A 17796-nucleotide genomic window follows, 5' to 3' on the forward strand; every position below is an offset into this window, starting at 1 on the left:
TAAGGCCATTTTGGGATATTTCAATGACAATTTGAGAAAGGACTTCCTGAATGCTGAAAATCCTGAGAATGTCTTCCCAGAAGGAAGAATTGCAGTGGGTGTAGAGGAAGAAGAAATTGTAGAAAGGACTTAGAAAGAGCCATTAAGAAATAGAAGAATGGTAAGGTGCCAGGAGATGCTGAAGGCAGGAGGTGAAACATTTGAGGAATAGATATACAATCTCATAAGTGACTTTTGGAGAAAGGAAGTGAGCCCAAAAGATTGAATGCTGGCTACCGTTATCCCATTGCATAAAAAGAACAATGACAGGAATTATAGCAAGCACTGAGATATGTCTCTGTTAAGTATGCCTTACAAAGTGTTATAATTAATAATTCTTGAACAGTTGAAGCCATTCACTGACAATATTGTTGGACACTACCAGGCAGGTTTTCAGGCAGGAAGATCAACTGTGAATCAAATTTTCACCATGAGACAAATCTTGGAGAAATGCTGGGAATTAAAGCGTCAGTTTCTGGTAACATTTGTACATTTTATACAAGGCTTATTACAGGATACAAAGATCATGTAAGTGCAACACCCCAGAGAAGCTTGCTATACAAAGGAAGTTAATTAACTGGGTGAAGGTGTATACAATGAAGACAAAAGCCAAAGTGAAATACCTGGAGAGCTATCCAAGGCATTCAGCATCAGAACAGGTGACAAGGTGATGTCATTTAATGATTGCTTTTTAATTTGATCCTGGAGAAAGTAATTCAGGAAATGAAGAGAGCAGGAAAAGAGGTGAAGCTAAATGGGAGAACACAGTTACGGGGATATCCAGATGACATTGCAGCCATAACAGAGCAGGATGAAGAGATAGCAGAAAATGTAGGAGAAAATTTTAAATTCCTTGGTACAGGTTCAACAGACATAATAAATTAAAACAATAAATTAATCAACATAATGATGGGACAGAAACCTTAGGCACTACCAAAAAATGAAGAGAGCTTGCCGATTTTTAATACAAAATCATGAGAAAGATCTTTGGGCTAATGTGTGAAGAGAGCTGTACAAAGGACCAAGAACTACATGTCCTAATAGGGAAAGAAGAAGAAGAAGAAGAAGGCCTGTCCATATACACTGCTGCGAAGTCACATACTTTCCAGACCAAAGCTGTGGTTATGGCAAAACCTGGTGGTACTCGTCCAACTGGAAGACCACGGAAGTGACAGGAGGTTGAACTGGAGAAGGAACTTCAGCAGCTGAGTGTCCCCATGAACTGGATCTAAAGTGCACAAAATCACTGTGTATGGAAGAACACTAAGTCAGTGTGTATTCCACAGGGTCCATGATCACTGATATGTAACTATGTAAGTATAAAGACAGAAGACAAATTGTATTAGCTCACTTTACATGTATGTAGGTAAAGAAGACGTTACTAACAGATATGCTTGACAAACTGACAGAGTTATAAGGAAGGAGGATTAGGGTTTAACATCCAGCTGACAACAAGATCATTTGAGATGGAGCACAAGCTTGGATTGTTTTTTTAAGGATGAGGAAGGAAATCAGCCAAAGTAACCAGTCTGATATTTGCCTGAAGCAGTTTAGTAAAACCACGGAATATGTAAAACTGAATGGCTGGAGGTGCATTTGAACCACCTTCCTCCTGAATGCAAATGCTAACCACTGTGCCACCTTGCTTGGTGAGAGAGTTATGAAGCATGTAAGTGAAGTCACTACAAAAAGCTACTTGGAAGTCAATATGTGTATCTAGCTGTCATAAACTGATCATATTATGAAAAGTTCATCACACCAGTCCTCCATATGTGATGTCATAAGAAGGTGGCAGAAGTAAAGAGAATATAAAATGAAGACTTGCATTACCACGAAAAGCTTTCCTGAAAAACCAAAATACATTGTTGATGTTGCTGTTGTTGTTGTTGTTGTGGTATTCAGTCCAAAGACTGGTCTGATGCAGCTCTCCATGCTACTCTATCCTGTGCAGGCTTCTTCATCTCCCAGTACTTACTGCAACCTACATTCTTTTTAACCTGCTTACTGTATTCATCTCTTGGTCTCTCTCTATGATTTTTATCCCCCACACTTCCCTCCAGTACTAAAATGGTGATCCCTTGATGCCTCAGAATGTGTCCTACCAACTGATCCCTTCTTCTAGTCACAATGTGCCACAAAGTTCTCTTCTCCCAAACTCTATTCAGTACCTCCTCATTAGTTACGTGATCTACCCATCTAATCTTCAGCACACTGCTGTAGCACCACATTTCAAAAGCTTTTATTCTCTTCTTGTTTAAACTGTTTATTGTTCATGTTTCACTTCCGGACATGGATACACGACACACAAATAGTTTCAGAAAAGATTACCTGACACTTAAATCTACACTCGATGTTAATAAATTTCTCTTCTTCAGAAACGCTTTTCCTGTCATTGCCAGCCTACATTTTATATCCTCCCTACTTCAACCATCATCAGTTATTTTGCTTCCCAAATAGCAAGACACATCTACTAATGTAACTGTTACTTAAAATCCGTCTTGATTGCATTTTTTTTTTAAATTCATATGACCGGTTTCGGTTCATTCAGAACCATCTTCAGATCTGTAAAAATGAACCGAAACCGGTCTTATGAATATATACCACCTACTCCAGTCCTGTAACCCGGAAGGTGTACACGATCAAAGGGAGAGCCACATGTGAAAGCACCCACGTGATTTACCAACTGACCTGCCTGCACTGTGATGCTTTCTATGTGGGAATGACCAGCAACAAACTGTCCATTCGCATGAATGGACACAGGCAGACAATGTTTGTTGGTAATGAGGATCACCCTGTGGCTAAACATGCCTTGATGCACGGCCAGCACATCTTGGCACAGTGTTACACCGTCCGAGTTATCTGGATACTTCCCACCAACACCAACCTATCCGAACTCCGGAGATGGGAACTCGCCCTTCAGTATATCCTCTCTTCTCGATATCCGCCAGGCCTCAACCTCCGCTAATTTCAAGTTGCCGCCGCTCATACCTCACCTGTCTTTCAACAACTTCTTTGCCTCTGTACTTCCGCCTCGACTGACATCTCTGCCCTTACTCTTTGCCTTTAAATATGTCTGCTTGTGTCTGTGTATGTGCGGATGGATATGTGTGTGTGTGTGTGCGAGTGTACACCTGTCCTTTTTTTCCCCAAAGGGAAGTCTTTCCGCTCCCGGGATTGGAATGACTCCTTACCCTCGCCCTTAAAACCCACATCCTTTCATTTTTCCCTCTCCTTCCCTCTTTCCTGACGAAGCAACTGCCAGTTGCGAAAGCTCGTAATTCTGTGTGTGTGTTTGTGTGTTTTGTTCATGTGCCTGTCTGCTGGCGCTTTCCCGCTTGGTAAGTCTTGGAATCTTTGTTTTTAATATATTTTTCCCATGTGGAAGTTTCTTTCTGTTATATATATATATATATATATATATATATATATATAAAATGCAATCGAGACGGATTTTAAGTAACATATTATAAAATCACTGATTGCTGTTATCCCATAAGACATTATGTCTGTTTTTGTAATGTAACTGTCTCATTTCCTTGTCTAATTCCCTCAGCAATAGCTGATTTAATTTTACTACACTCTACTATCCTCATTTTGCTTTTACTGATGTTCATCTTATATCCTCTTTCCAAGACACTGTCTATTCCATTCAACTGCTCTTCCAAGTCCTTTGCTGTCTCTGACAGAATTACAATGTCATCGGGAAATCACAAAGTCTTTATTTATTCTCCCTGGACTTTAATTCCGACACCAAATTTTTCTTTTGTTTCCTTTACTGTTTGCTCAATATACAGACTGAATAACATTGGGGTCAGATTACAACCCTGTCTCACTCCCTTCTCATCCACTGCTTTCCTTTTCTGCTCTTCGACTCTTATAACTGCCATCTGGTTTCTGTGCAAATTGTAAATAGCCTTTCGCTCCCTGTATTTTACCCCTGCCACCTTCAGAAAGAGAGTATTCCAGTCAACACCGTCAAAAGCTTTCTCTAAGTCTACGAATGCTATAAACGAAGATTTAGCTTTCCTTAACCTATTTTTTATGATAAGTCATAGGGTCAGTATTGCCTTGCTTGTTCCTCCATTTCTTCCGAATCCAAACTGATCTTACCCGAGGTCAGCTTCTACCAGTTTTTCCATTCTTCTGTAAAAGATTTGTGTCAGTATTTTGAAATTGTGACTTACTAAACTGATAGTTCAGTAATTTTCACACCTGTCAGCATCTGCTTTCTTTCGAATTGGAAATATTATATTCTTCTTTAAGTCTGAAGGTATTTTGCCAGTCTCATACATCTTGCTCACCAGATGGAAAAAATTTGTCATGCCTTTATTAGTAGCGTAAAAGGAGTGTTGTCGACTCCTGGGGCCTTGTTTCGGCTTAAGTCTATCAGTGCTTTGTCAAAATCTTCACGCAGTATCATATCTCCCGTCTTATCTCCATCTCCGAAACTCTCTACAGCCTCTAGTTCTTTCAGTTTATCCAGGCATCATCTCCTTAAAATTCTGCCTTTTTGCAGTTTCTTCAGTTTTAATCTGCAGTTCATAACCAATAAATTGTGGTCAGAGTCCACATCTGTCCCTGGAATCATCTTACAATTTAAAACCTGGTTCCGAAATCTCTGTCTTACCATTACATAATCAATCTGAAACTTTCCAGTGTCTCCAGGCCTCTTCCACTTAAGCAACAATCTGTCATGATTCTTAAACAAAGTGTTAGCTATCCTCTGTGCAAAATTGTACCAGGCAACTTCCTTCTTTGCCCCAACCCATATTCACCCACAGCTTTTCCTTCTCTTCCTTTTCTTGCTATAAAATTCCAGTACCCCATGACTATTAAATTTTCATCCCCCTTCACTACCTGAATAATTTCTTTTATCTCATCATACATTTCCTCACTCTCCTAATCATCTGTGGAGCTAGTTGGCATATGAACTTGTACTACTCTGGTGGGTGTGGGCTTCACATCTATCTTGACTACAATAATGCATTCACCATGCTGTTCATAGTAGCTTGTCCACTTTCCTATGGTCCCCCCCCCCCCCCCCCCCAAAAAAAAAAAACTGCATCACCCCTATTTGATTTTGTGTTTATAATCCTGTATCCACCTGGCCCGAAATCCTGTTCTTTCTGCCACTGAACTTCACTAATTCCTACTATCTCTGACTTTAATCTATCCATTTCCCTTTCTAAATTTTCTAACCTACCTGCCCAATTGGGGGGTCTCACATTCTATGCTCCAGTCTGTAGAACATCAGTTTTGTTTCTCCTGACAATGATGTCCTCCTGAGTAGTCCCCACCCAGAAGTCTGAACAGGGAACTATTTTACCTCTGGAATATTTTGCCCAAGAGGGTGCCATCATCATTTTAGCATACAGTAAAGCTGCCATTGGCAAAAATTATAGCTGTAGTTTCCCGTTGGTTTCAGCCATTCGCAGTACCAGCACGGCAAGGCCATTTTGGTTGATGTTACAAAGCCAGATCAGTCAATCACCCAGAACAGGAATATATTAACATCTAATATAAATTTAAGTGCTATGAAGTCTTTTTGGAATACTTATATATAAGGGAAACATAGACAACAAACAGTACCACCAGAGACCAGGGCTTGACTACACTATGCTAGTTCAAGTGGATAACTTTATTTTGATGAATTAAGCTTTCATAACACTGTGTGTCTAAGAGTGATGGTGCACAACTGTTCACATATGAAAGAGTGCAACTGAGAAACCTTGGTGATTTTACTTTGCTCTGTACACATAAACCCATTGTGAATGAAAACTCTATCATGGAGACCATTTACAAATACATGGTGGTCCCCACAACGAGAAACAGTAATTAATTGCTGTGATGACACAAGATTGTAATTTTAAAAAGTCAAAAAAGATATCTTATAACAGCCCAACATCACATACAAGAGAAAAAACAATGTCTACTTAAAAAAATTGAAGCACCTGCAGAACCAACCTCACTTACTATTGATAACGTCCAAAGGAAAATGTCAGATTAACTTTTTTCTTCCTGATTATAAGTACAGAAAACTTACAGTTTACAACATCTCAACATTGGATTTATAACAGGTAAAGCACTTTCTCAAATGGAAATAACTGAATATTTCAGTGCCTTCAACAATGCATCACCTAATTTAGTGGTGGCAATTAAAATCACTTGTGCTTGGGGTTGATTTTATATGTATTTGAGGTTCTAACGCATAGCAGTTGTCATCTAAGCCTGGTTTTATTGGAGACGAAATTATTACTGTACTTCAACCACTTTTTTGTAAGAACAATACTACACGAGGTTCTAAACAAGTTAATAACATATCATCCTTCCTTCAACTGTAACTGGAATGACAATCAAAGACAAATGGATTCTGAACAATTCAACAAATGCATAACAAGATAAGAGTACTGAGGGGCTAGGCACTGAACTCGATAAACTGAGAGTCAAATTTTGTATTTATCATTCCCCCTCCCCAACAGAAATAATAAAGTAATTTATAGAGCAGCAGGACACAAGCATTTCACACAACTTTTACGAATAGCAATTATTTTAATAGAAAACAAAAACAGACTAACAGACGCTTAAACAACATAGTGAACAAGCAAATAAATGAGAGCTCATTACTTATGACACTACTACTATGAACACAGTGTGACAAAACATTTGTTCTGGAATCTACAGCATCATAAGCAATGGCTGTAATGAAAGGGATTCCTGGAGAGGATTGTAAACTATGGGAATCCTTCTAAATTCAGGCACTGTGGGACACAAGGGCATTTCAAATACACCAGGTGTGAACTAACAACTTACAAGCAACTCACTAGTGGCAGTTACCTCTGAATGTTGTCAGTGTACACTACTGAAAAACAAAAGGTATAAGAAATATTCTGGAAATATGTTGATACTATGGAGGTAACTATAGATGAAACTATCATTTATATTACAAAAAATCTAGTATTCTACAGTTCAATGCAAGCAGATATGAACTTCCCAAATACACACAACAAAAAGAGTTTTACATCACCTCAGTTCCGAGAGCTCCGTAACCTGTACAGAAAATTGGAATAGAGATCAACATAACATCATTTCTGTCCTTTTTATTGCTCATGGAAACCACATATTCCGTGCTGTACCAACATACAGCAGGACCTTCAGAGGTGGTGGTCCAGATTGCTGCACACACCAGTACCTCTAATAACCAGTAGCACGCCCTCTTGCATTGATGCATGTCTGTATTCATTGTGGCAGACTATCCACAAGTTCATCAAGGCATTGTTGGTCCAGATTGTCCCACTCCTCAATGGCGACTCGGCGTAGATCCCTCAGAGTGGTTGGTGAGTCATGTCATCCATACACAGCCCTTTTCAATCTATCCCAGGCATGTTCGATAGGGTTCATGTCTGGAGAACAAGCTGGCCACTCTAGTCGAGCTATGTCATTATCCTGAAGGAAGTCATTCACAAGATGTGCACTATGGGGTCACGAATTGTCATCCATGAAGACAAATGCGTCGCCAATATGGTTGCACTATCAGTCGGAAGATGGCATTCACGTATTGTACAGCCGTTACAGCACCTTCCATGACCACCAGCAGCGTACATCGGCCCCACATAATGCCACCTCAAAACAGCAGAGAAGCTCCACCTTGCTGTACTCACTGGCCAGTGTGTCTAAGGTATTCAGCCAGACCAGGTTGCCCCCAAACATGTCTCCGATGGTTGTCTGGTTGAAGGCATATGTGACACTCATAGGTGAAGAGAATGTGATGCCAATCCTGAACGGTCTGTTCTGCATGTTGTTGAACCCATATGTACCACCTTGCATGGTGTCATGGTTGCAAAGATGGACCTCACCATGGACATCGGGAATGAAGTTGCACATCATGCTGCCTACTGTGCACAGTTTGAGTAATAACACAACATTCTGTGGCTGCACGAAAAGCATTATTAAACATGGTGGCATTGCTGTCAGGGTTCCTCCAAGCCATAATCCACAAGTAGAGGTCATCCAGTAGAAGCCCTCAGGCTGCCTGAGCGAGACATGTCATCAATAGTTCCTGACTCACTTTATCTCCTCTATGTCTGAACAGCATCGTTTTGGTTCACTCTGAGATGCCTTGACACTTTTCCTGTTGAGAGTCCTTCCTGGCACAAAGTAACAAGGCAGATGTGATCAAACCACAGTTTTTGACTGTCTAGGCATGGTTGAACTACAGACGACGTGAGCCGTATACCTTCTTCCTGGTGGAATGACTGGAACTGATCGGCTGTCGGACCCCCCTTCATCTAATAAGTGCTGTTCACGCATGGTTGTTTAAATCTTTGGGCAGGTTTAGTGACATCTCTGAACAGTCAAAGGGACTGTGTCTATGATACAATAGCCACAGTCAATTTCTATCTTCAGGAGTTCTGGGAACTGGGGTGATACAAAACTTTTTTTTATGTGTGTATATGCTGGGCTGTGAAGTAAAGTACTGTCTCTGTCTGTATTCTGTTGATAGAATTCTTCCATCTGGGCTGTTCAATCACATTTTGTGGCCAAAGCAAAGATTAATTTTAATGATCTTTCTCTCTTACTTTCCAAAATATTACGAAACATATCATGTTACACAGTTACTGCTATCATACTCACGCATAGCATTTATTTATTTTATAATGATAATAATTCTTCTATCAAATCACAATTAACTGTTAGTGTACACAACATTTTTCTTTTTCTTGATTTTTTTTTTTTTTTTTTTTTTTTTTTTTTTTTTTTTTCTAATGCTACCAACTACCTCACCAAAGCCTTTGTCTTGTCTTTGACTTTTCTAAGCTTATCCACAGCAATTTATAAATTGTTAATAATGATTCTGTTAAACTTTACCCTATTAGTCTCTACCATATACAATCCACATCTTTGGCCCAATCTGCCATGATCAAATTGTTAGTTTTACCTACTCGGCATTTATTTCAATGTTCCTTGCTTTTCAATTCTTTTAACAGTTCCTCCCTCCTGCACTGAAAAAAATTTAGTTATTTATTCTGCTGTTTTCCTGATGATTGCCTCATTAATAAAATAAAGAGTAACAAGCTTTGTCTCTACATGAAATTACAAATTTAGTGCTCAAAATTGTGGGTAAGAAGCAATAGTGAAGTTGCTGACAGCATGAAATGAATCCCGAAGAAAATTACTTTAGGAACCTTTAGAACAACTCTGTTTACTAGACAACAAAGTGCCAGAAATGCTTCCTTTGTTTTGTAAATAAAACATATACAACTGGAATTTACATCACCTTGTGCATAAAAACAAGAGACCGTTCAAATGCATTATTGACATCTTCATATGCTGGATCAGTGATGCACCTTCCCTTTACTTGCCGCCTGCGAAGTTTCAAGTAATTGTACCATAATTTATAGCTGAAAAGCAAAACATAAAAGATCCTGTATCAATATACAATACACATAAATCTGGAAAGCACTCTACAAAGAAATCATAGCAACAAGTGTACAATTTGTTGTCAGAAAACCCACTTTTTCTATCACATCATTTTAATATTATGCGAAAAGTGATGAATCAGCAAAGTGACCCACACCATACTGCAAAAGAAAAAAACCGAAACTTTTGTGTACTTGGAGACAAATAAAAAATTGATCAGAAAGTACATGTTTCATTCAGTATTATTCATCACATCAGAAAACAAATCAAAAAGAAAAATGAATGCAAATGTTTTCAGCATATCAGTCACTCAAACATTCATTCCTTCATTCATTAATCACTTTCTGCAAAGTGCATTAGGAAGGACAACCTTTGGGGAAATGGAATAAGTCTGTACTATGTTAAATTTAATTAACACATTAATATTAACAAGAAAGCCACTATAAAAAAACTGATACTTTTTCAGTCAAGTTAAATAACTGCAATTTATCTCATACTGATAGCTTAATATTTACAGGATTGTACTGAAGTTTATCATATGAAACCAGTCATCTATAAGCAGTATTAACAGGGGTTCATGCATGTGTCATGCAGCAAACTGAAATCTTCACACCTTAAATCTAGATACTAAGATAAATTGTAAAAGTAATGGCTAATAAAATATTTTTAAAATTCTTTTGAACTGTAAGGATTCAAAATTTATTGTCATATGTTTACTGGTAGCTTTTTGAAAACCTTCACTCCAGATTACAACAGACTATTTGAGCCCTAAGCAAGGTGAAAAAATCATCATTAAAAATATTCATGCCTTGTAGAGTGGTTGTGTAAAATAAATTCAAATGATTTTTAGTTCTAGCAACAAATTAGATTCAGGAAGTGAGTGCAACAATTCTAAGCTTCTTGAACATACCTCTGCAAAATATTTTGTTATCTACCTTACACAATATTTTTACTGCTCACTTTATTAACTTTAGGTGCATTATCCCTGAAGATATTTTGATAAAACAACAGGGCTTCAAAACATTCAAAACAAGCAGATGCCCTTATCTTTGGGTTTCTATATCCACAACATAGCAAACTGAGTTCTTTATTCACTTATCTGTGAGTTAAACTAATTTTATCTTTGTATCCAGCTTTATCCTGAGAAATTTTACAGAGTGTTTAATTTAATACATAATCATTAATATCTCTTTTTTGTACCATGACATTTCTATTTATTTTAAATTGCATAGTGTGAGCTTTTGTGAGGTTACAACTCAAACTTTTTACTGTGAACCCATCTGCACCCGTTTAACTATCATCTGCATTATGTGCGGCATGCTTGAGTTTCAGCCCTTGATAAGTGTCATCAGCAAAATTTAGACCCAACATTGTGGGACTTCACATTCCCCTCCCAAATACTGAGTTTCTCCATTCATCCTCACGTATGTGGGCCACTCTCTACATGAGGTCTGAGTGATCTGCCCTTCCAAAACTCCCTTTTTCCTCTCTGAGGAAGAAATTAACTGTTCCAAAAACTAGAATTAGTTCTTTTTACCTTTCAAATTTGTCTTTCGGTAGTAAAGGACTTCTGAATGTAAGCACTCGCCAGTCATTCTGTCTCCTCGTAAATACACTATTTTCATAAGTTAATTCCCCATTTGATACAAATATGTTTTGTAAAGATGAATTTTAACTACTTTACTTATAAAACAAACCTCAGTATTCCAAGAATGAGAAAGCAATATAGATAAAATACAGTAACACACAATGTCAGCCTCAGCATACATTATTAGTCCTTGTTGGAAGGCATCAATAGTGTAGGAGTGGGGCATGGATATACATACATACTATCACCATGCATTCACATTGGAACTAATGATATACTGTACAGCAAAATTAATGAGCAGGCAGAAAAAAAATCTTGGCAGTCTCGACAATGAAATAAATACTGCATTCTTTACCTCCCGGGCAATTCTTTCAGAGCCCTTTCAAAAATTATATTAACAGTCTGTTTTGGACTTCCTTTCTTATGTTCAATGTAACGCAGCCAGTGCTTAACTGAAAAGGGATTACGAAGAATTTCTTCTTCATACGGCAAGTCATCTTCATTCTGGAAAAAGGAAAGAAAACATATGTTGATAGTTTTTTCATACAATGAACAAAACCAATGTGAACGCAAATAGTGAATGAAAAATCAGTTTACCCAAATGTTGCACACTAAACTGCACAAAAAGTTCCTCATTAAGTTGGCAAATGCACATCAGAGGAACTTAAAAATTTGCTTGTAATATGTCTGCTTGTGTCTGTATATGTATGGATGGATGTGTGTGTGTGTGTGTGTGTGTGTGTGTGTGTGTGTGTGTGTGTGTGTGTACGAGTATATACCTATCCTTTTTCCCCCCTAAGGTAAGTCTTTCCGCTCCCGGGATTGGAATGACTCCTTACCCTCTCCCTAAAACCCACATCCTTTCATCTTTCCTTCTCCTTCCCTCTTTCCTGATGAAGCAACCGCCGGTTGCGAAAGCACAAAATTTTGTGTGTGTGTTTGTGTGTTATTTTATTGTGCCTGTCTACCGTCACTTTCCCGCTTGGTAAGTCTTGGAATCTTTGTTTTTAATATGTTGATCTAATCACATTTTTTATAATGCAAAAGATGGCTTACTTACACTGTGCTTCATAAAATAATGGGGATCGGGCACGAGATGAAATACTTAGGAGTGTCAGAAAAATTGAAATAGCAAAATTATGCAGATTCTAAAACAAAATGATTATCATATGTTTTCTGCAGGCTTGTAGTACATTACTTGTGTATTTGTGTGCACTATGATATCACTCAAATCTATGGCAGTAGGCCAGAAAAGGTTATGAAACTGTAGTGGATTATTATGTGAAAAATGTTAAAATGATTAACATTCAGCCTTTATCTAATGAACTGAAGTGACTTGCAATGAGGAGACTGGAAAGAGCACAGAGTGAAGCTGAACCACTAAAAGAATTTGAAGCTGCCCACCACATATCTTGAATGTTAAATTACGGTTCACAAATATATTAACTGCTCAAGGTTGCATCTGCCATTTACCCAGCATCACAAAGGAGAGACCATAGGGAAACAATAGCTAGCTCTCTATGACCAGCGGTTTATGTAACATCTCTGCAGGCAAGTCCCTGTTTCCTCCAAACAAATATCCTTAATTAACACTTACCAGGGCACAATTAGAACAAACTGTCATGTATACAGTATCAGAAGAGGGCTGAATTATGGAGATGTTGGAATGTTAGTTTGGTATTGCCCTCTCTCAGGAGACTGCATATTGACTGGTGAGTGTTCATCGAGGCACCTCAAACTACTGCCTAGCCTAAAGAGGCCTATGTGCCCTCCACAAGTACTCTGTTACCCGAGTGGCTGCTTCCTGTATGTAGTGCACCCCTGACCTATCAAGGGGAGTCCTACAAATCCCCACAGATAACACAGGTCTAGAAACCTGCAGCCAAGACCATCACAGATTCAACGAAGCCTTTGGTTGAGACCCTCTACTCGGCTCCAAACCAAAGGACCCCCATCAACTCTGGGAACGATGCTGCAAATTATGAGCTCTGTTTGCACCCTACACATGAAACCAGCAGTCTTCACCAACTCCGCCAGCTGCTTGCGCAAACTCAGGATTGCCTCAGATCTTGTGCAACAGGCATCGTTGGTGCCGACATGAGCCACAACATGCAGATGACTGCATCCTGCCTAACATAGGAGCCCCTAATAACTAGCAAAGTCCTCCCCTTGTGTGTCTGCTCAGACCCTGCTGAAGGAGCGACTACCTGTCCACTCACAGGGTGAATAGGTGAGGCCAGGTGACCAGTCTCCACACTGGTCCTCTGCCTCAAGCAATACATTACCTGTGACGGCAGATCCACTGTGTTGGGTGCACTAGGACGTGCCTCAGAACCAGACCCCGTGCGCAAAACAAGGGACACCTGCGGTGTTCTCCGTGATGTGCCAGATGCTTCGCCACCACTGCACCACAAAGTAGCAGCCTGGAGGTGACTGATCGTAGCCAAGAGCACATCCAGTTGTTGGTGAACTGTCTCTGCACACTTCCTAGCCAACCTAGCAAGACTAACTGAAGAAGTGAACTATAAAAGCAGAAAATGCTAGATATGCAACTTGCTACCTTCCCGATGCATCACCAATGGACGCTGATGCGTAAATGAGCTACATAGCTCGATGTTCAGTGAGCAACTATTTCACTACAGACTAAATAAATTTACACTTTCAAAATGCCATATTTACCTCCTAAACAGATAAACATTCATAAAATTTAACAAATATACTGTGTGTCAAACACATAGAAAGATAAACACTTAACTTGACACTCTGTACATGTGTATCAGTTGAGAGCGGGAGCCTTACTGACTGGCTTACTAAATGAATGGAAGGTTGCTTTCAAAACAAAACATATGAGCAACTACTGTGATACAAACTGAGTGAATTTACACTTACAAAAATGTGACATTAAACCTCCTAAACAGGGAAACATGCATGAAATTTAATAAACACCGTACAATGCAACCTAAAATAATAATAATAATAATAATCTACAGTTTCCACCAATCAAAAGGTTTGTTTAAAATGTAAACTGCTCCATCTTTTCCTGCTCTTCCACCATTTTCCCCTGTCTCTGTTGAAACCTTATCCTCTCTCTTTCACACATTCCTGCACTCCAACAATGCATCCATCCCTTACTCTGAGTCTCATACTGCCATTTCATGGGGCCTGTCTTGGTATTCTGCAAACTCCCATTCTTTTCACATACCAGTACCATCTTAATCCTGTCTTTCCTGTGATCACTTGTGAGGGCAGCTGTTTCAGCATTTCTTTACTACTCTGCAGTCAAAAAAATTATCAGGATGTGGTTCAGGTACTTGTTAATCCTGTAATATTGTCCAAAATATAAGTTACAAATATTAACGAAGGAGTATAGGCTGAATGTTTAATTACACATAATGACATCTCAGGGGGCTTAGCTAGTATACTTTGATCTGCACCCATGGAGAGGATGGCTGATGAGGCAAACAGTCACTAGGCACAACCTATGGGATACTGCTGCACCCCAGGGTTTCTTAACATAAGCAGAGCTTTGGCACAGATGCTCTCAGAGCTTCTATGGACCTTACTGATTTTCATAAAACACTCCCGGTAGATTAAGTTAAGCATTGGTGAACACTCATCACCAGTCTCTAAAAATAACAGATATGGCTCATTCACCATATGATTTTTCATCAAAACAGTTGCTTGTAAATAGTAAAATTGTGAAAATATTTTTCTTGTTATTTTTTTAAGTTAGACCAAGGAACAATCAAAGTTGCCCCACGTGTACTTGTAGAAGGCTTTGGAACAAATTTTTGGATGGTTTTGGAAAAAAATGGGTTGCCAAAGGGCACTAAACAATTTTATAGTAAAAATCTTTTAGTAGATGCTGAAGATAGCTGCATGAATATTCCATTACAAATGGATTACATAGTACCTTCATCTTTTGCAAATATGCAAAATCATGCAGGAATCTGATGCACTTGCAGACAGCTAAATTGAAAGAAGCATGGCAAAATAAAGAAAGTTGAGATATGGTAAATAAAAGCAGAATAATCTATTGTCAGATACAAAAAACATCAGCTTTTACTCTGACAATCAAATTACCTGAATGTTTTAGAGCTTGCTTTATCTACCATTAGGTGAACCTCATTGTCATACCCAGTGCGCTGCTTTAATTGACTCCTGCCACTCACTATGCAAAGTTCAAACTACTTGTGGCAGTTGTGAATTAAATGTTCATGTAGGAGGGATAATATGCTGAGGTCTGTAAACATGTATGAATTGATTAAGTGTCCAGCCTGAAGCAGGAATTACAAATCTTAGATACAAAATACAAAACTTCAAGAACACTATATCATATCATGAGGTAAGAAAGGTACACGGGTTCCTTACAACCTGCAGTATTCACAACATCCTTTGCAACTATGGTGAAGATGCAAGTAGGCTATTAAGACTACGGTTCTCATTCCTTACTGTTAATTTATTGTCCTGCTTTCCTCGAACATTATTTTGGGATGGCTAAATACAGATTTCCGTATCTTTTTTTAACTATTGAAGCAGGCAAAAGGGAATAAAGATGCCTAAAAAATGAGACTGACAGAAAATGCAAATTGGCTAAGCAGGAATGACTACAGGACAAGAGCAGTGCTGTAGAGGCACGCACGATCAGGAGAAAATTAGGTTTCACCTAGAGGAAAATTAAAGAGGCATTTGGAGAAAAGGGGAGCAATGTATGAACATCAAGAGTTCAGATGGCAAAGAAAGGAACCAAGCAAAGAAAGGAAAACTGAAAGGTAGAAGATATATATATAGAAGGTCTATACAAAAGAAACAAACTTAACAATAATATGGGAAGAAGTACTTGAAGATGAGATGGAATATATGGTACTTTGAGAAGAATTTGAAAGAGGAAGGAAACGCCTAAGGCCAAACAAAGAACAAGGAGTACTCAACATCCAATTAGAATTTTGACAGCCTAAAGAGAAAATTGCTTTACAAACCTATTCCATCAGGCATTAGAAAAGGAGGAGGAAGCAAAATGAAACTTCACAGTTTGAGAGAGTATTACAAAATCATGTCCGATTAACAAAGAACTTGGCAGTATGAGCCCCAGTATGGCATTCTGTCTGTTCTGGCCTGGATGTATGCACTGATCCCACTGAAAATATCATAAAGTTCTCTCTCCACAGCTATAAATGGTGCTTGATATCCTGTGTTCTGATACTGGGACTGAATTGGTGATCGAGCTGATCTCACGCATGTTCTACTGGGAACAGATCTGGGGATTTTGTTGGCCACAGGAGCATCTCAACATCTGGCAAACAGTACACAGATGCCTATGCAATGTTCAGACAAGCAATGCCCTGCTGAAAAATGCTACCACAATACTCTCACATCGGAGGTGACACATGACAATGCAGGATGTCCGTGACATACTATTGGACTGTCAGAGTTCCCACACACCTCCAAAACACTAGAAGAGAGGGATCTCTTCCCAGGTCACCACTCATTCACTGACGATGTCCATCTGGGGTAGTGAACAAACCCGACTCATCACTTAGCATAATGCAATGCCATTTATGAGCAAGCCATGGTTACCACTCATGGCACCACTCCAGGTCCAGTGTTTGGTATCAGCCTATGCATGGTGTAGTGATTCCCTGATCTGTTTGCTACTATCCTCCTACCAATGGTGTGGGAGGACTCAGAATGTTACATTGGCTATTAATGTTCATACATTTGTCAGTAACAGAGCAAGACCTCAAAAGCTAGTGTGAATGCTACTTTCTGTTACATGTGTCTGTGCTCAACTCATCAGTCCGCTGTAGGGGAGTAGTTTGCTTCCCTGTATTTTACGTATTAGTTAAAACAGTTAGCAACAAGAAAGAACAACTTGCAAGCTGAAATGTAATTAGTCAGTCTGGCCATTATGAGCCTACCATTAGTCCATTTCAAACAAACAGACAACAAAAGATGATGAAGTCAACAACTATAAATGAAAACAGAGGTACAAAAATTAACAGAATATTGATAACATTTCATCATCCTTCCTATACAGAGAAGGGCTCAGAAACCAAGAACACATTGAATCATGTGACACTAGGTGATGGATCCAGTGACAGCATTCTTCTTTACCATATGGAGACAACCATCCGCCCCGTCAATAAAAACCCCATTTATCACTGTCTCCCCAATCCAAAGAGAGGACAAGGGCAAGGGGAAAGAGAAGCCTCACCTATCAAAGGCTTCCATACCCCAATGGCTCATAAATGAGTTCAAGGTTCATGAGAAGGAACTACAGTGTGCGTGTGTGTGTGTGTGTGTGTGTGTGTGTGTGTGGTGTGTGTGACTACTCACGTATGAAGTAGTCACACACACACACACACACACACATTCTAAGTGCTGAAGACAACAAATCACATAGTATCATTTGACAGCACATAAAAATTTAACACAGGCCAAGCAACAGCAATTAAGAAGTAAAATGGGTGCAGAGCTGGTGGCCAATTTATTGTAGAAAGTGGATCACATGGCTACCACACGTGACTGATTTCCTCAACAACTGCAAGGTATGTTGCAATGATTACTCAGCTGCAACATAACATATCCATTCAGTTTCATGGTTTTGAAGTAGTGTATTTATCATTTTTCCCCCTCTTCTTTCACTCACATCCTTTTAGATCAATAAGGTGCTAACTAGGGTAAAACATGTCTCTGCTGCAGACACATTTTCACTTGTCACTGACATAGGATGAAAATAAATGGAAAAGTTA

The 17796-nt window shown here is 39.0% G+C and overlaps 1 protein-coding gene across 1 annotated transcript in view; it reads right to left on the bottom strand.

The window, feature by feature from the left end:
* LOC126271995 (pre-mRNA-splicing factor syf1 homolog) overlaps nucleotides 1–17796 on the bottom strand; it is a 118667-nt gene that overhangs the window by 81795 nt on the left and 19076 nt on the right. Inside the window, exons 3-4 of the mRNA XM_049974478.1 lie at nucleotides 11400–11548; nucleotides 9314–9437 (exon numbers count right to left, since the gene is read on the bottom strand). Of these exons, the coding sequence (XP_049830435.1) occupies nucleotides 9314–9437; nucleotides 11400–11548 (273 nt within the window). The remainder of the gene's footprint in view (nucleotides 1–9313; nucleotides 9438–11399; nucleotides 11549–17796) is intronic.

The sequence above is a fragment of the Schistocerca gregaria genome, chromosome 5 (assembly GCF_023897955.1).
Source record: "Schistocerca gregaria isolate iqSchGreg1 chromosome 5, iqSchGreg1.2, whole genome shotgun sequence".
Taxonomy (NCBI): Eukaryota; Metazoa; Arthropoda; class Insecta; order Orthoptera; family Acrididae; genus Schistocerca; species Schistocerca gregaria.